At 55.9% G+C, this 19,124-nt stretch overlaps 1 protein-coding gene across 2 annotated transcripts in view; it reads right to left on the bottom strand.

Moving 5' to 3' along the window:
* Window positions 1-492: 492 nt before the first annotated feature.
* ST14 (ST14 transmembrane serine protease matriptase) overlaps window positions 493-19,124 on the bottom strand; it is a 39,953-nt gene continuing 21,321 nt past the window's right edge. For both annotated transcript variants that reach the window (XM_044258211.1, XM_044258212.1), the window contains exons 2-19: window positions 17,718-17,877; window positions 17,268-17,395; window positions 16,958-17,028; window positions 16,041-16,198; window positions 15,777-15,812; window positions 15,274-15,514; window positions 13,335-13,474; window positions 12,923-13,020; window positions 12,083-12,192; window positions 11,861-11,991; window positions 10,438-10,542; window positions 10,033-10,143; window positions 9,818-9,931; window positions 9,395-9,517; window positions 8,388-8,574; window positions 2,236-2,510; window positions 1,322-1,458; window positions 493-1,157 (exon numbers count right to left, since the gene is read on the bottom strand). In XM_044258211.1, the coding sequence (XP_044114146.1) occupies window positions 996-1,157; window positions 1,322-1,458; window positions 2,236-2,510; window positions 8,388-8,574; window positions 9,395-9,517; window positions 9,818-9,931; window positions 10,033-10,143; window positions 10,438-10,542; window positions 11,861-11,991; window positions 12,083-12,192; window positions 12,923-13,020; window positions 13,335-13,474; window positions 15,274-15,514; window positions 15,777-15,812; window positions 16,041-16,198; window positions 16,958-17,028; window positions 17,268-17,395; window positions 17,718-17,877 (2,487 nt within the window). In that variant the 3' untranslated portion in view covers window positions 493-995. The remainder of the gene's footprint in view (window positions 1,158-1,321; window positions 1,459-2,235; window positions 2,511-8,387; window positions 8,575-9,394; window positions 9,518-9,817; window positions 9,932-10,032; window positions 10,144-10,437; window positions 10,543-11,860; window positions 11,992-12,082; window positions 12,193-12,922; window positions 13,021-13,334; window positions 13,475-15,273; window positions 15,515-15,776; window positions 15,813-16,040; window positions 16,199-16,957; window positions 17,029-17,267; window positions 17,396-17,717; window positions 17,878-19,124) is intronic.

Raw genomic sequence — 19,124 nt, 5'->3', positions numbered from 1 at the left:
TCAAAGAAGGTACACTGGAAATGTGAGAACACTTAAGCAAGGCACCATCCTTCCTGCAAGGCTCAGGGACTATCTGCTCAGCCTACACTGGACAGCCTCAACATCATGCCTACCCTCATGTCTGCGTGTACAAGCACACACCGGTTCACAGAACTCATCTCCCTGCCTAAGGGAAAGCCATACTTCCTCCTTTCTTCCTGGGACATAGCTCCTCCTTCTCCTCGGGCACCCAGGCTGGGCAGCTACTGCACAGCCTTCCCACCTCATGCCTCACTGCCGGGCCCCCTCTACCCTGCACACTCCTCCTTTCAGGGCACCAGGCTCTGCTCAGAAGCAAAACATAGTCCCTTGCTGTTCTGGAAAAGGCCACAGGGCACTGTGGCCTCTGCTCTTAGCCTGACTCCAGGGTCTGTGCTGATGCGGAATGTAAACCCAGTTTACTACTTGCAACTGGAGCTGGGAGAAAGAGGAAGGAGAGTCCATCAAGTCCACTGAGGAAAAAATTTACCTAAAAACAAAGTTTACTCAGACACACAAATACATACACTGAATGAAGCCCACGCTAGGAGCTGGTAAAAATTCAAATCTTGGGTCCATCTGTCTTCCAGGGTCCTCCAGCCTGGGTTTCCTGAAGAGTGTGACCCTAGGAGCCTACAGCGCCCCCACCAGCCCCACTGTAGGGGTCCCAAAGCTCCTGTGTCAGGCAGGCAGAGCGCAAAGATCTTCAAGAGGAGCCTCAGTACAGTTTGGGACTGGAGGGAAAAGGCTGTGTCTTTGGGCTTGTGCCCTTTGGGAGGGATGTCCCCAACTCCCATCTCCTGCTTCGGAGGCTGAGCGCGGAAAGAAGTTCTCAAGGCCGATTCACCCTCTCCAGAGTCCTGGGGATTCAGTTCACAGTCTGGGTTCTGGGGAGCTCGAGTCAGGGGTGCAGTTAGCGATCCTGTCCTTGGCCCGCAGGTGTGCACGTTGGGGTGGCCCGCGGATGGCCCCTGCATCTACACCCCAGTCTGCTCTTTAATCCAGTCCCGAAATTCAGAGAGCCTTGTGTACACGCCGGGCTTGTCCCTCTGAGCGCAGCCATCACCCCAGCTCACCACACCAGCCTGGAAAATCCGCCCGTCGGCTTCCACGCTGGACAGGGGGCCCCCGGAGTCGCCCTGCGGGGAGACCAGCGCCTCAGTGTGAGTGCCAGCCCCGCCTGCGCCCTCGCCTGCCAAATGGCGCCAGGCCTCGGGCCCCGCCCCCTACCCGAGCCTCGCCCTCCATCTCGGGCCCCGCTCCGCCCCGCTCACTACCCCTTCCCCCCCCCTCCCGCGCACACCTGGCAGGCGTCCACGCCACCGCTGAGGTAGCCCACGCACATCATGCGGGGGGTGATCTGCTGCGGGAGCAGGTTCTCACAGGTCGTCTGGTTGATGACGCGGATCTCGCCCTTCTGCAGGATCAGCGCGCTTGTGCCTGGGTGGAAGGGGAGAAGTGAGCGGGCCGAGGCTGACCCGGGCCATGGCACCCCGACGAGCAGTGCAACGGCCAGCGCCCCATTCCAGGAGCTCCCACGGCAGTGACCTCACTAGCAAATCAGCGGACACAACCCCAGTGCTCATGGCTGACATGCTCAAGGAACTGATGCCTCGCCAACTCGAGGGGACATCGTGCAGCCCTGTGGATAACTGGGCCAGAGGTGACAGGAAATCGGATGTTCGGCATGGGGACTGGGTGTGGAAAACAGGAAACAGAAGAGTGAGGGAAAGCACCACAGAGTGGCTCCAGGGCTGTGTTAAGAATGTAAAGTCTTATGTCAAGCTCCTTCTCTTCTTCCTCTCTCTATTCTATAGATTTTCCACAGTGTGCTGTAGTACGATTATAACTGATTTTTTTTTCCATTTACCATTTACCAGCTAAGAGCCTTCAGATGGAGGCAGAAGGACCGAGGAGGCCAGGCTCCCCCCACAGGACCTGACACAGGCCCAGCTTGCCAGGCCTTTACATCACTCAGGGTTCCCCCCAGTGTCCCTTCCGCTCACTGAGTACCATCTGGGAGAGTGTTTTATCTTCATTTTATAGGTGAAGAAACACACTCAGAGTTTAAGCAACAGCCAAGGTCACTCAGTTCAGTGGCATGGCCAGGCCTTTCACCCAGAGCCTAGCCTCCACTTCACTCCTGAACAACCTCACCCTACCAGGCAGAAGGTGGGGGGACAGCCCCGTTGCCACCAGCCCCACCACCCCACTCACCTCCTTCCTGGGTGTGGCCCCAGCCCGTGACCCAGATAGCCTTGCCGGCAGGGAAGGTATGTGAGGATTCCGGCAGGCAGATGGGCCTCACGGTGCTGCTGTACTCGGCTGGCTTCTCCAGCTCCAACACTGCAATGTCATAGTCGAAGGTGAAGTCATTGAAGAACGGGTGGGTGATGATGCGCTTGAGCCCAAGTTCCTGCACCCCAGTGGCGCTGCGCTTGCTCTGGTCATGCAGGCCCAGGAAGGCGGTCCACATTTTGTGGTCAGAGTACCTGCGAGAAGAGCCCAGAGCGCTGCCTTGAGCCAAGCACTGACCTAGCCAAAGCCACCCACCACAGCCCAGTCCGTGAGGGGGCCGTGGCTTCCATGTGGTTGCAGCCCTCCACCAAAACCACTGGTGTCCCCCACCACAGCACTCAGCCCCCTTCACTTCCTTGTTTCCCTCTTTTAATACATTTTTAATCTGATTACCAAAATAGATTTCTTAGCGACCTGATCTTTCACAGAAAGAAAATTACAGAACTCAGCACAAATACTTTAACACTTTAACAAATACCTAACCACTGTGCTAAAGTATCCTAAGAACAAAATGAATTGAAAAGTAGACTGAACTTCACATACTATGTCTCTTGTTGGTAGTGAGACAAGTATAGTGATTCCGGATTGCATTGTGCACACTGGCGACCTGAACAAGTAAACATAACGCGCTGTCATCGCTGGGAGCCAATTTTTGGTGTTGGGAAAAGGGAGCTACAAAGGGAGTAGGGCAGGAGGGAGTGCAATCAGAGGTAGCAATTAAAGCTCAGGATTTCCCCCATAAAATGGCCCCAAAGCAATGACATCCCCAATAACACCTAGAACTTGGTTTCTCTATATTCTTCTCCATTAAAAGGAACCAAGGCTCCCTGGAGAAATGGTTGATTTCAGGTCTGAAGCATGGAAGGCATGAAGTGACCTGGGAACATTTTGATTTACCAGAAGTAAGCAAGTGCTCCAACAATCATGGAGCCAGTTATCAGGACCATCCAAACATCAACATGAACAATAGCATCAAAGCAGTACACATGCTGAATAATAGAAAAAGGGGAGGGGAATCCATGAGCCCATCTTGAATTCTAAAAAAGAATTTCAAAACTTTATAAGGACAGAAGGAAAGCTACTCTTTACAGAAAAACACCAGCTAATAAATACAGAAGAAGCAATATAATAAATCGCATTTTGCATCTACCTAGGCAATAACGAACACCACCAAGAATCACTGATGGACACTTTTAGCGCTGGGTAAAAGATTGCAAGAGGGCTGCTGGGGGGCTTAGTTGGTTAAACGTGCAAATCTTGATTTGGCTCAGGTCATGATCTCAGGGTCATGAGATCGAGCCCCACAACAGGCTCCACGAGGGACATGGAGCCTGCTTAAGATTCTCCCTCTCCCTTTGCCCCTCTCTTTCCCCCTCTCTCTCTCCCTCTCCAAAAGGGGGGGTTGGAGGGAGTTGTCAGGCAACAAGATACTCACACCGATTCAGTGTCATTCAAGTGGGGGCATATTTATGACGGATGAAAGCCATGGACCCCACCTTAACCAGGTGATCAGACTGTCCTCCCGGCCATTTCCACCAGTGGGCTGGGACACAGCATCCCCCATGTAGTGTTTTCCAGAGGGAGGGAAAAAATTTGAACTTAATTCTAACCATGAAAAAGCAATAAAAAAAAAACACACAAACTCAGAGACAGTCTGCAAAATAACTGGCCTGGACTTTTCAAACATGAAATGCCATAAAAAAATTTAAAAAAAAAAAAAAGTTAAAATAAAGGCTTAGGGGAACTGTTCTGAGTTTAAGAGACTAAAGAAAACTAAGCACTACTACAGACCACAACCCTTGACGGGGTCCTAGATTTTTTTTTTTAAAGCTATGAAAGACAACATTGGGGACACAGGGGGACACCTGAAGCATGAAAGACATGCTCGCCACTAATACTGTGTCAACACTGTCGTTTCTAGAGGCGATCCCGATACTGTGAGTATGTGGGAAGCTCTCCTTGTTCTTGGGAGAAAGGAGCCAGCGGGGGAGGCACTTAGGAGAGGGAAGTCATCATGGCTACACCCAACTCAGAGAGTTCAGAAAAACACGTGTATGTGTAGAGAAATAACAAATGTGGTAATATTCAACAGATAATGACTGAGGATAAAGGGTATGAAGAAATTCATTGTCATTTTCTTCTTTCATTATATTCGCAAATTTTTTGTAGGTTTGAAAACTTTTCAAAATAAAAAACTGGGGAAAATAAATCTTTAAAATAGAAAGTCTGCATGCAGGAGAAGGGCACGAAGGCCAGCTTCATTTTCTCTAACCTCTCAGGAAAGTCGAGAGGCTAATCAAGTGACCAGTCCTAAAATGTCCAAGCAACGCTCCTTCCCTCCTCGGAGCTCTGAACCTTAGCCCCTCCTCCCTCTCTCTCGCCCCAAGCCTCGGAAGCCGAGTTCACCTGCCCTCCGCCAACCCCGCCTTCTGCTTAACCCGGCCCTGTGCTAATCCCACCCGCCGCTAACCCGCTCCTCCGATAGCCCCGCCCACCTCTAGCCCGGCCCTCTGCTAGCCCCGCCCTCCGCTAACCTGCGCCTCCATCCCCTCCTCCCGGTTCCTGCTACCGCCTCCCTGCAGAACCTCATATCCAGACAGTAGCAACAGCTTCCAAACCGTGTTTTTGCCTCTGGTCTCTCTTTTCCTTTTTTTTTTTTTTTTTTTTTTTTTAAGATTTTATTTATTTATTTGACAGAGAGAGACACAATGAGAGAGGAAACACAAGCAGGGGGAGTGGGAGAGGGAGAAACAGGCACCCTGCTGAGCAGGGATTCCGATGACCTGAGCCAAGGCAAATTAAGCATGACTGTGCCACCCAGACGCCCCTCCAGTCTCTTTTTAATCTGTTGCTGCCAGATGAAAAATTCCTGAAAACTTCTTTTGTGAGAGCCGTTTTGAACAGCCTGAAGTGATTCCAAGACCTCCAGATCAGCCAGGCATGCTATATCTGCATTATTCAGCCTTACCTTTTCTGACTTGTTCTCCCAACCATCTATAGTGTCCCAGGAATTGCATGAGACCCAACCTTCAAGTGTTCCCTGTACTCGGGGAAGGAGCCATGAACACCACCATGACAGCACAGTAGGGTGACCTCCAGAATGATGGGCAGCGGACTGCGGCAGAGTATCAGGTGGGGGGCTGGGGAGTCAGGAGAGGAAGCATGTCATAAACAAGGCCCTGGAGCTCAAATGGACTTGGCTACTCAAATCCTGAGGATGGGGGAGAAAGCAGCAAGACCACAGAGAGCCCAGGGAATGTGTAGATGCCCCCCAAAACTGAATATATGGAAGGAATGACGGTGGGACAGGAGACTGAGCTTGGAGAGATGTCACGGGCCAGAGAATGTGGCCATGTCGGTCATGTTACACCTTTTCTGCTTTATCCTGCAAGTTACCGCAAGCCAGGGGTTGCTGGGATCAGATGAGCTCTTTAGAAAGACCACACCCACATTGTGGGAGACGGACGCTAAGGCTGGAGAGTCAGGGCAGCTGCAAGGTGAGTGGGAAAGAGTACAGATGGTCTGGGATATTGAGCAGGCAAGGGCCAGTGGCTGAAAGGATGGGATGTGACAGGGCTGGGGGGACAGGGTGGGGGAGTCATCATTCTCCCCTCTGGCACCATCTGTCCATGATCCCGTCACCTGCTGTAGACACGTCTTTGTCGCCTGGGTCCATGCTAAGTCCTGTGCCTCCCACCCCCTTGCCAGTCCCATTCACCCAGCAACCCCAGCCCCTCTTTCTCTAACCTTCCTCATTAAGCCTGCCATGGTGGTCTTTTCTCTCCAGTCTACATTCTTCAGTCTAGGACAGCTTTCGACTATATGAGCAGACTTAATCTCTAGTCGTTGAAGGTACACACACTCACCAGCAACTGAGAGACCAGGTGTGAAGGTACACCCACAGAGGAGCCCGGGGACTGCGGGTGGTTGGGAGGGCGCTGGTGGTAGCCACACCAAGCTCTCTTCTCAGTGCTGACACGTCAAGTCATGCCATCCCCCAGGCAGCCCTTCAACGTAGGGCTGCCCATTTTTAGATGAGGACTGACTTGCCCAAGACCACACAGCTGATGAGTTGTGGACAGGACTGAACCCAGGCAGCCTCTACTCTTAACCATGGCCACACCCTGCAAGCACCTGCCAACTCAGAAATGTGTCCAAAGTAACTGCACTCCAGATCCTTGCACACTTCACACCCACCTGCCTCCGCTCACACCCTTCTTTGTCTGGAAGGTCTGCGTCACCTCGTCCAGTTGCAAACACTCTCAGGTTTCAACACTCCTATCAGACACCCCTGCTCACAGAAGCACTAAGTCTCCCACCCCCGCCCCAGGGGGAAGGGGGTGGGAATTCTCAACTCCCACATGCTGGGCCCAGGTAACTTACCCAGCCCCCACACAGCACTTGCCATGCGCTCATGTACGTGTGTGTGCACGAGCATGGGTCACGTATCTCGTCTCCCCAGCCTGGGAAGCCTGGGAAGTGCGGGGAAGAAGGCTTACTCATCTCTGTCCCCGATGCTAGTAACAGCATCGGGTGTCGAATGCATTCACTGCATTATTTTTTCATGGAAGACTGATGATCAAGAGAAAATGAAGGAGGGCGCCTGGGTGGCTCAGTGGGTTAAAGCCTCTGCCTTCGGCTCGGGTCACGGTCCCAGGGTCCTGGGTTCAAGCCCCGCATGGGGCTCTCTGCTCAGCAGGGAGCCTGCTTCCTCCTCCCTCTCTTTGCCTGCCTCTCTGCCTATTTGTGATCCCTCTCTGTCAAATAAATAAATAAAATCTTAAAAAAAAAAAAAAAGAAAATGAAGGAAGAGGAAATGAGAGAGTGATGAAGCAAGAGAAAGAGGGAGAAGGAATGGAGGTGATGGGGACCACACATGGAGATCCTGGCTTGCCCTGCTAAGGGTCTAGAAGCAGTGGGATTGCAGTAACACAGGATACGGAGGGCCCCAGCTTCGCTGTTCCCTGCTAACGGGATTCCCTGGGTAGGAGTGTGGGAGAGTGTCTCATTCCAGCCCTGGGCCAGGGAAAATAGAAGATGAGCCTAGAACTCCTGGTAGGGCCAGAACGCATGGAAGTGGCTGAAAAGAACAAAAGAATGGGGTCAGATCAGAGGGACACAGGAGCTACACTGGAAGAGAGGGCAATGGTCAAATCTGGAACAATCCGAGCAACGAAGTCACGTCACGGCACTGGATTACAACCCTAAGAAACGTGAATACGCGTGCGCCCATACGAATATAAATAGCTAAGTAAATAAATAAATGGAAGAGAAGGGACAAAGCTTCCTCACAGAAGAATTCCACATTGGCTCGCTTCCAAAAAATAGAGAAAGGGGGACTTCACCGTGAGGCAGCCTGGCAAACACTCCCTCAACCGGCCGAGAAGGATTCCCGTTACCAGTGATAAGTCAGGCTGGTGTCCTGTGCCCTGTGACAGCATGTGATATTCCTTCCAAACACCCAGAAGCGCAGTCTGAGCAGGACAAGAACATCAGACAAACCCGGATGCGGGGCACTCTACAGGACACCCGGCCTCCGGGCTGTCAAGATCACAGAAACAAAGACGGGCCAACAAGCTCCAATGGGCCGAGCGCACTGTGTGCCCCGCGCAGAGCTCAGGGTTCCAGGAGCACGTGCTTCTTACTCTCAGGGCCCCGAGGGTAAGAGCTCATGGGGAGTCTGCACCGGTCCCGGGGCGGCCCCGTGCACAAACTGACCACGCACGCCTGGGACCCGGCACACCCAGGCTTGAGTCTGACGGTGCCGCTCCCAGCGGCACACTCATGAGCACAGGTCCTGACCTCCGTGAACCCCCGCTTCTGTAAAATGGGGACGTAACAGGACCCATCTAACTGGGCTGTAGGAGAGGCACTACGATACGCTTTACAGAGAGAGAGGGAGCACGTAACGAGGGTCTGTTTTCATAATTACTGTTATTAAGCCCCATCCCGGGGTGTCTGCCACTCCGCCCGATCCAGTCCCAGCGCCATCCGCTCCAGCATGACTTACATACAGGGGGCTTTCCGAGCCCAGAAAACCCAAGGAGAACCCTGCCCACCCAGCGGCCCACCTGAAATCTCTCTCATCGATGAAGCAGTGAGCTGCTGACACCATCCAGTTGGGAGAGATGATCGAAGCCCCGCACACGTGGCCCTGGCTTTGGACGTGGAGGCTGACCTGCCAGGGCCACTCACCTTCGTCTGCATTCGTGCCGCCGACCACCCGAGACTGCCTGGTGAACGACCGCAGCCCACAGTCTGGGAAGTGCCGAAAACGCACAGGTCAGAGTCAAGGCGGGGCACCAGTCCCCCAGCCCACCCCAGGCTCAGCAAGAGACCATGTGAGGCAGTCGCCTGTGGGTGGGACCCCCTACAAATATCTTCTAGACTCAGAGATCCCACTGATGGTCCCCGGCCCCTCTCCCTGCTTCCAAACCCAAAACCCTTGCACTCCCTGCTCCCCATCCATGCCCAAATGCATTTAGAGGCCTTCCGACATCTGCTGGTTTGCTCGGATTTAAATTGAGTGTCATTTGCCTAGATTTCCTTGCTGACTGCTGACAGGCACAGCTCCCAGGAAAGAGCGGATAGGCGACGTGAAGTCAGAAAATGGCTATAGCTGGGCTCAGATATAACCTCAGGCCAATGCTTCTGAAATACACACGAGGCCACAAACTGATGCATGGGTGCAGTGGGGTGAAACCTGCCGGCTGCTCAGGTAGGCCCGAGCAGCCGGGCAAGATGGCCAGGTCCACAGAGCAGGGGCCAGCCCAGCACATCAGCCAGGACATCAGCTCTGCCACAGAGGTGCTGACATGCTGGTGGCCACCGGCCCTGCCTCCAGGACAACAGTGCCTCTCTGCCAGTCAGCAAAATCGTCCTTTCCCCCAGACAGATACACCCTCTCACCAGGGCAGAGCTGGATGAGTGAGACACTGGCATGATTTGACCTCTGTGTGTGCCTTGCACAGTGAACAACCTGCACATGTATGCAGTGAACAACTGCATACATTTCCATCTCTGTGTGTGCCTTGCACAGTGAACAACCTGCGCAACAGTATGCAGCAGCCCTGCTCACCACAATCCTTCTCATCTGAGCCGTCGCTACAGTCCTTCTTCCCATCACACTCGGGGTTTCTCTTGCTCAAACAGAGCCCATTGTGGCAGCGATAGGTGTGTTTGGTGCAGGCAACGGTTCTCACTGTTCAAGAAGGAGTCCAAGGGGCAGGGAATCAGTTCCTCTGCAGCACCCAACCAGAAACCTGATGACCCATCTTCCTGATGCCCCTCATCAAGCCTGTCCCACCCTTCCACACTCATGCCCGTGTCCTCCCAGCCTCGCCAAAGGCTCTCCACCTTCCGGAAGATTCTCCCCCACACTGACGCGTTTTCTCATCACATTTCACATCTAGGATGGTGTGTGTTTATTAAATTTGGGACACCCTGAGATGTGAGTGTGCTCACAGCTGCTTCCTTCCTTCCTGCTCCCACCAGGTCTCACCGAGGTCACACATGGCCTCATCGGAGCCATCGCCACAGTTGTCAGTCCCGTCACACTGCTGGTTCTGGGGGAGGCACTTCCCATTACCACACCTGAAGGTCTGAGCTGGACAGCCTGGGGGCAGGATGCACCAACAACATTCAGCAGCTGCTCAACGATGCCCCCTGCTGAGGGTGGGCCGCGGGGTGGCCCAGGAAGCCCCACCCCACACTCACTGCACTCCAGCTCATCGCTGTTGTCCCCACAGTCGTTGACGCTGTCACACAACCAGAAGACGGGCTTGCAAAGCTTGTTCTTGCACGTGAACTGGTAGGTGGCGTTGCATTCTGATGGGAACAAGGGGCCACAGTCAGCGGGGCTCTGAGCCCTCGCTCTGACATCAGTCACTGCTCACTGCTTCCCACAGAAGCAGGGGCGACCAGAGAGCTGCCCAGGGACCCCCTTTCCTGCTGGGGGGAGGCAGCTCTTTGGTGCCCTGGTACCCCGGCCAGGGAAGCTGAGCCCGGCACTGCAGAAACACTCCACTGCCCGCTGCAGCAGGCGGCCAGCCTCCCAAACAGCAGAGGGGGGGATGGGGCATGAGGTCTAAATGGATCACCGCGCAGGCAGAGGGGACTCACGGCAGTTAAGCTCGTCGCTGTAGTCCGTGCAGTCAGCCCAGCCGTCACAGCGCAGCTCGTTCCGGATACACCTCCCGGTGTTACACATGAACTTGCCCGGGCATGCTGCAGGGGAGAGGGCAGGCCTCAAGTCCACGAGCACCAGCCCTCCCTCCCACGCTGGCTGCCCTCCACCTACAGCCGCCCCGGGAGGGCCAGCCGCAGACCCACAGTGAGGGGCCCCTCCTGACCACCAGCAATCAAACCCCAGGGAGCTGCAGAATGGAGACAGGCTGGCTGGGTGTGCACTCGGTTCTCCTGCCCCGTGTCCTTGGCCAGCCACATCCCCCCGAGTGCCAGGTTCCCCTTGCCCGGCATGGACCTAGCTCGGCAAATAGATGATATAGGTGTCCTACCCAAGCGTCAAATGGCAGCCCAAGGGCACCTGGGTGGCTCCGTGGGTTAAAGACTCTGCCTTCAGCTCAGGTCATGATCCCAGGGTCCTGGGATCGAGCCCCACATCGGGCTCTCTGCTCAGCGGGGAGCCTGCTTCCTCCCCTCTCTCTCTGCCTGCCTCTCTGCCTACTTGTGATCTGTCTTTGTCAAATAAATAAATAAAATCTTTAAAAAAAAAAAAAAAAGGCAGCTCAAGATTTCCATAATTCTAAGGTTGTTCTCACATTTCCATGTTTCTGAAATTGGAAGGTATCTGCCACCTGACGTTGTAGGGCCGGTGACAGAGCTGCGGGTAGGTGGGGGTGAGCCTGTCCCGGAAGGCGGGGCCTTCACCTGCCCGCTGGCCCTGTTGCCTGCCAGGTAGACTCCAGGTGGTGAGCCGGGCCGTGCATTCTAACTTAAATCTGGATTCTCGTGTATAGTTAAAAGCTCTCCCAAAAGGTCACTCTCTGACGTGGGGCCAAAACAAAAAGTTCCCGTGGATAGGGACCGGCTGGTCTGCCCACAGCAGGCAGGGAAACTAAAAGCCACAGAAACCGCCACATCTCTTATGTAGAGATGGCAGAATTTTCGGAGCCCATGATTCCTGCCCCAGGATTTTCTCACGTGTCTCAGAACTACTATGCTATTCCCCAATGTCTTTGTGGCTAAAAGGCCACAAAGACAAGCATGGATTCCCGGAGGTGTGGTCCTGCTGAAACACAGGGACAGATGGCCCCAAGGAACCTGGGGGGCCCTTGGGCTCCAGTGCCTCCCACAGGGACTCGAGGGCACAGCCTGTAGCAGCATTCACTGTTCACCTTTGTCAAGAAACGCATTCATGGCAGCCTGTCCTTTTATCCCTCCAAAAGGCACCTGAGTGATATGCACCCTGAGTTCTCGGGATCTCAGAATCAGGGGAGCACAATGCTGGGAAGATACAGAACACAGGGGTCATCGCGGGCCGGTCCCTCCAGCCAGGTTCCTCCTTCTAGAGACGTGTACTCACGGTCACTGGAATCGTAGGAGAGGTACTCGGCCAGGAAACCCGTGTCGGTGTAGGACTGATCGGAGTGGAAGCGCACAGTGATCCTGCTGCTCTTGCTGGTGACCACGAACTGCGGCCTCTCTCCGCAGTACCTATGGGGACCATGGTCAGAGGTAAGAGGGGGATCCGGAGGGGCTTGGGGCACCCCTCCCCTTCCAGCTCCAGTCGCTCCAGGGCACTTACTTCTCCCCATTGACCTCCACGTAGTCCTTGGGGCAGGAGCCCGGGGGAATGTTGGGCTCCACCAAGTAGAAAAGCTTGAAGAGCACTTTCACATTTTGGTTGTTGGGCACCTAAGAAGGGACACGCTGCTGGGGGTCTGCTGCGTCCTTCCCTCCTCCTAAACCCAGGGACGCCGTGGGCTGCTGGCCACGGGCACTGGGGGGACCATGGCACATGGCACGGCCACTGCGCTTTCCTCTCTACCACTCCCGTTGGCAATACGGAACACACAGCAGGAGGGACTCGAGTTAGACCTTTGGAAGAACTTCTGGACTCAGAGGCAAGAAAAACCAGAGGTCCTTCCGGTGTCACCGAAGAAAGGAAAGAGAGCAGGTCTCTGACTTGGAGGGAGTGAGCGGAAGCGCCAGGCAGCAAGACTCCCGTCCCACTGCCATCCAGCAAGTGCTTTCTCCACGCACACTCTGCGACTTCACCTCTGAGAGGCAGACACCCTTCTCTGCTTCTCCCTTACTCTCCCTTCACCCAGGAGCAAGCTGAGGCCTGGCAGGTGAAGCTACCGGCCCGGGGTCCCTCAGGCAGGCACCGGTCAAGAACTAGGATTTGAGTCTGCGGGGGCGTTATGAGATCGGCCCTCCCCGACCCTGCCCCACCCTTCCCCACCCTGCAACGCTTTAGACACATCACCATCCTGGGATGGGCTGGTCAGGGAGCCCATCTCCATCTCCTTGCCCTTCCTCACTTGCCTTCCTGGAGTGTCCCTCTCTCCCCTCTTCCCTCCCCCTCGAGCCCCCTCTCCCTCCCTCCACCTTCTGCTCTCACAGGCACCCTACAGCCTCCTACCTGGATGTCCCACGTGCAGTTCATGTTGGGCGGGTAGTGGCCTGGATAGTAGGGGCTGCTAAACGTCCCGTGGGTGCCACGTAGGGAGCCTCCACAGCCTGACAGGAAAGGCAGGAGAAAGGCTCGAGGACCTGGGGGCCCTGGCAGAGCCGGCCCACCCGTCTCTCACGCTACACGCGAGGGCCCCTGTGCGCTCCGCAGCCCGTTGCTGGAAGGCCTGAGTGCGGGGAGCCCGACACTTTACGGAGGGCTCCCTACCCACACGAGAGGCCAAAGGCCCCACGGCTTAAGCTGCCAACCTCTGTCACTGACCCGAGTCGGTTCACCCACCGAAGGCTTTGGCCCGGGCTTCGTGGGCGCGGGCCAGCCCCTCAGACCCATCCTTCCTCTGCCCTGCCGTGCCCCTCCTTACTGCTCAGCTTGGACAGCTGGGAGAACGTGGCCTCAAAGCCAGGGTGTCGGCGCTCGGTGTTGGTGATCAGCGTAACGAGCAGGACATTCTGGGAGGAGAGGAAGGTCAGGTTGTAGGAGGGCGGGTAGGTGCCACACAGCCTGTGGGGGCAGAAAGGGCACGTGTTACTGACAGCATCAAGAACCCCGGCGTCCCGGAACCCTGGTCCCATCCACACAAGGCCGAGGGCGGGGTCACTTCAAAGCTCCTCCCTGCATACACGACCTGAGTAAGGATTTAGTTGTAAGACTGTCTTTTCAACAAACCGCAAAAACTCTGCAACCCTGAATGCCTGACCACAGAAGATCCATTCAGCTATGTGTTAACTAAGAACAGTAACAGTAACAGCACCGACACCACCTAGGAACAGAACATGCACTCAGTGTTCTTCCTAACAGCTCTACTAAGTAAATACTAAAATCCCCCCTTTCCAGACAAGGAAACTGAGGCACAGAGAGGAGAAGTAACTTGCCCAAGGATCCACAGTGACTAAGTGGTGGGGCTGGACGCAAACCTCAGGCCCCCGGCTCCCCGACCCACGCAGCCAAGGACGGTGTCCCGCTGCCCTCACACGAGAATGCCACGTTACACGACCACCACAAACGACAGAAGCGCACTTACTGATTCAGAAAGAGCACCGTGACATGCTTCAGTTTTAAGAAGCAGAGAGCAAAACCAAACGAGCCCTCTGATCCCATTTTTACATCACACACAAACATAGCCATGCACAGGAAAAAACGTACATCGCAAGCCTCTCAGCGACTCCTTCTAGAGAGCGAGACCATGACTGAGATCCGTGCTCTCTGTGCACACCGATTTCCCAGTTCTTCCCTTCAGAGCCACATGCTGATTTTGTTGTACGATTCATAAATGAGAGAGGGGGTAAACCTTACAGGAAAGGGAGCCCTGGCTGCTGAGCTGTGGCAGCAGATGGTTTTATCCTGTCCGGACCCGGAATTCTAGCCGATTATTTATCACAGAACATCTGCTGTGCTCATTTCTGCAGACAGCGAGGGAAGGCTGTGGCCCACTGAGTCAGGGAGAGCTGAGGAGGGGGCAGCCCACCCCCACACACAGCGCTGAGCGAGGCACGCTCCATCCAGGCCGGGGACGGGGGGCTGCGGGTGGCCCCACGCATATACAACACCTCCTTATTTCCTGTGGTCCTGATGCTCTGGCCGCAGGCTGGGGCCTTGCTGGCTCTGGCGACACTGCCCCTCCCGGGACTAGGCAATTACCAGAGAGAGTCAAAAGTCACCCCTGCACAAGCCTTCCACATACAGACCCCTCAATCCAGAGCCCACACACCCCAACCACCTCCTCCATGGGGCTCTCCCCTCCAGGTGACTGTCCACCAGCCCTCATCACGCCACAACCAGGTACCAGACAGCTAGAGATGGCCTTGTGTTGTGCCCCAGAACCCACTGGAATTATTTGAACCAGCCAATCTTAAACCTGCCTACACGGCCTGGCCTGGCCTTTCCCAGAAACCATGACAAAGGCTCTCACCCGTTTCCACCCCCTCCGCCCGCTCTGCCTCTCCTGACTCTGGGGACTATGTGCCCTGGCACCTGGGGACTGTCCCTCCTCTTGCAAACAGTCAGAACAAACTAACTTTTCAATGGGCAGCCATCTCCTGAGCCATCAGCCTCAACATAAGTGAGTCTAATAAAGTGGGGTCTGCATCTCCACTCTGGCGAGGAAAGGAAGCACACCCAGCTCGCCGGCACCAAGGGGCCACTGAGTGTTCCTCACCCCGACCATGGCTGATGAAACTGCCTCTGAGCTGCTCTGCTGATCCCTATAGCCTTTAAAGTGCCCTGGGGCCTCGAGTCCCACAGTCCATCTCTGGCCCACGAGGAAAGCCCCCAGCCCACCTCTGCACCCCTGGGACACTCACTGCACCACAGCACGGGGCTCCACGGGGCTCAGGGTGTCGTACACCATGACCAGGTCACTGCCACGGTCATCACAGGACGCGACATCAAAGCTGTGGAAGGTGAGGCTCAGCACGGAGTCGGCATCCCCCCGCAGGGTCCACTGGCAGCGGGCCCGAGCCGGGTACGGGCTGTCGGGGAAGCCGGGCGTGGTGAAGCGGGTCAGCTGCCCGCTCCGGGCGTGCAGGGCGAAGCTGCAGCTGTCTGCGTGGGAGACAGAGAGGCTGTGGGGGTAGCGCTGGGCACAGCTGGCAGGGGTGAGCCGCCCAGGGCTTCCCTGGTGGGGCCACCAGGCCTGGCCCCTCTGAGATGTCCCAGGCTGCCCTGGACCCAGAGACACCGAAGAGGGGGCTCCTCGTGGCCTGGGAGAGGCGAGTGTGTGCGTGTATGATTTGGGGGACCCCCGTGACTGAGGGGCATCTGGCCACATCCCTCCTCTTTTCTGGGAGGAGGGCACGATACTTACTGTCCTGGGCGGTCTGGACTGTTCTGGGGTCAGTGGCTAAAGAACAAGGAGAATAAAGTATTTACTGACGCGGTCAATTTCCTCATTCCTGCTTCCTTATTCCCCCAGAGGGAGGTGCCGGGCCGGCAGGCAGGCCGTCTTCCCTTCCGCGTCCTGGCTGGGCAGTGCTGCTCCCCCGACCGTCCCCCCAGCAGTCCAGGGGCTGGCCCTGCTCCTCCAAAGACAGGCCCAACACATGCTCACCCCTAGCGTCCCTGTACTCACGGAAGGCCACCACGGAGGTCAGCACGAAGGAGCTGAGGGCACGGGCACGGGGCGGCAGAGTGACCACGCGCTCCTCGGCCATGGCGCGCTCGGCCTCCTCCACCAGGTACTTGGGGATGCTGAACTCGGACCAGTAGTAGGCGATAATGCTGCCCTCGCTGGGGGAGAGGGGCGAGCCTGAGGTGCTGGGGCGGGGGGCCCTGGGCACACCACCCGTCCCCACACTCCCCGATGCCGGGCACAGACGGGACAGCTCAGGCCCCCAATGAGACCGTCCTCCAGGCGGGGGCCCACCCCGGATTCTTTTATGCTTCCCCACCTTTTGATTCCTTAAGCCCGAGATCGTGCCCCTTCACCCTCTCCTCTCACGTCTCGCACCCGTCCAGCCGTGCTGTGGGGCCGGATCGGGTTTAGGACTGGGAAAACGGCCCTGGGTCGTGGACTCAGCTCTCCCACTAGCTTGGGCACCCTGAGTAACAAATTCTGGAGTCTGTCTCCTCATCTTGGAGAGGGGATGATGCCACCTGCCACACAGCATTCATAAGGATTAAATTAAACTGACAAAATCAAAAGCACTTTTGAGATAAAGTCTATTTTTAAAAAAGCCTGTTGAAGGCGGGGTGAGCAAGGAAAACATGAAGGCTCACGGACGCCTTCCAAAGCGCGATTTGGAAAAGGAATGAACGGTCACCACCGTTACTGAGTGGCTTCTGTGGCAGACACGCCGCCTCATTCACCCGTATTGTCCTGGCAATGCCCCCGTGGTCACCCCTGCCTGGTGGACAGCCTGACGCAGTGTGTGCTGAGGGAGGAACAGGCCGGGCGCCATGCTCCCCGAGCCAGACCCCGCAGTCTGTCGGCTACCCCCCACCGGGACCACACAGCACCGACCCCACAGCCTCCTCCCCAGCACCCACCTGAAGGCAGTCACCGCCGACTCCTTGTGGTAGGGGCCCAGGGATGGCACCCCACTGTATAGCACCTTCAGCTGAGGGAAGGAGAGAAGGCTCACAGCAGGCCAGAGAGAGGCAACAATCCCCGCTCCGTCCCACACAAGTCCGCCCTGCTCCCTCCCTCCGGGGACCTGGGCCCCCTTCCCTGGTGTCTGGAAGCCCGAGCCACCTGCAATCTGGGAGGAAGGGGAGCCGTGCCCTCCAGGCTGGGGGATGGTGGGAGTGCCAGGGTGGACAGCAGGGACAGGGCTCCCTTCCCAGGGGCCGGACTCACCGCTTCCTTCACCTTGTTGGCCAGGTTTGCAAACTCCGTGGAGTTGGAGTTCTCATAGGCATCCAGAAAGTTCTCATTTGTGATCCTCAAGTAGCCATTGAAGACCTTCTGAACTCGCACATTCCGGTCTACAGGAGACCAGAGAAGGAGGGTGGTCAGAGGAAGTGACACCGTCACCCCCACGGTCCTCAAGCTGCCCTCAGCTACCCTCGGGGAGCAAAGGCCAGGAGGGGCCAGGGCATACATGGGCCTCTGGGCCAGCACTTGTCCCTTATGGCCTCAAAGAACCAGGGGAGGCAGAGCCCTGGACCCTTCCCCACAGCCCCCCGCTGCACCCTCCATTTCCTCCCTCCTGTCCACAACCAACGGCCCCCGCCCCTGTCCACTGAGAAGGGAGGTACAGCCACGCCCACATCACCTACCCCAGAGCCAAGCCCCGGCTTTACTCACACTGGAAGTGCCACACCAGGAAACAAGCCACGAGAGAAAGCAAGAATAAGCCAACCAGCACGGTCACCAGCACCACCCAACGCTTCGGGCCCCGCTTCTCAACCTTCTTGGTGTTGTTGACTGGCAAGAACTCCACGCCTTCCTCAATGCCGTTCATGCTCTGAACAGAGAAAGGCAACGCAGCTCAGACACACTCCCTCACCTCAGCAGCCTCCCCGCCCTGCTCCGGGAAGCATGATTATCTGTCCTAAGGTCCAGCTTGGGGAAAAGGGCAAGGAGAAATGGCCTTCTCATCCATGCATCCCCGTGTCTGGGCAGCGCCACACAGGTATTGCTTAAGGACTGGTAGTTTAAAGGAAAATCAAACAAAGAGGCTGTCTAAACCCAGTCATGGAGGCTCTCCACTCACATGGAGGCTCCGCACTTACAGTGCGGGGAGAAGAGGCCGAGCCCGGGACCACCACCATGTCAGCTTCTCCAGGCAGCCCCTCCCCGGGCTGACACAGCCCTGGGGTGTGGTGCAGGGGGCCCCGACAGATTCAGTCCCCACCGATCACGGAGGGGGTTGGGGGAGGTGTGGGCCAGGAGCCCATGGGCCACACAGAGACTGTACACCCTACCCAGTGGCCTTGCTCTGCCAATGTTTAACCAGCCCAAAGTAAAAAGGCAGTCGACCCTGGCCGCCCTGCCACAGCCCTGTGGAAGCAGCCACTCTGTTTCTCGCCTCAGGTGTCCTGGTCCGGAAACTCAAGGTGATGCAAGGCCACGTCTCTACTAGAATCCATACCCATGCTCACCCTGAGAGCAGGAAAAGCAAAACTTCCCACAAATAGGACGGTGGCTTACCTAGGCTCCTCCCGGCCAGGGGCTCCCGAGGAAGACAGGAGTGTGACTGTGGCAGGTGGGGTGTCCACAGGCACATGGTGACAGAAAGACAAGCTCTCCAGCACTCTAACACACACTCTATCTGCCCGAAATCCCAGATAGGAGCCCTGCCCTTCCAGCTTTAGCTACCTCAGACCCACTCCAAAGGGGTATGTGCTAAAAGCAATAGCCCCACCCCCAAATTCCACAGATGAGGTCATGTTAACAGTTTCCAGATGTGGTTCTGGTGTCCACCTCGGGCTCTCCACGATGTGCTTGAACTGACATTTCTTGATTTGTCACATCATCTGTTAACTTCACCATTCAAAGAGTCTCCCCATTCCTGCCACCCTGGATACTATATTTCTGTTTCATAACTGGTTATTTTTGTGACTTTAATATTGCATACAGAAACACACCCCATAGCTAACTCTACTTTGGTAATCATACTGCAATATACAAACTTATCAAATCAACATGTCCTAGACCTTAAATTTACACAATGCTCTATGTCAATTATATCTCAATAAAATAAATTTTTAA

Source organism: Neovison vison, chromosome 7 (genome assembly GCF_020171115.1).
Source record: "Neovison vison isolate M4711 chromosome 7, ASM_NN_V1, whole genome shotgun sequence".
Taxonomy (NCBI): Eukaryota; Metazoa; Chordata; class Mammalia; order Carnivora; family Mustelidae; genus Neogale; species Neogale vison.
The sequence above is the reverse complement of the archived record's forward strand: the minus strand, read 5'-3'. Positions and strand labels throughout refer to the sequence as shown.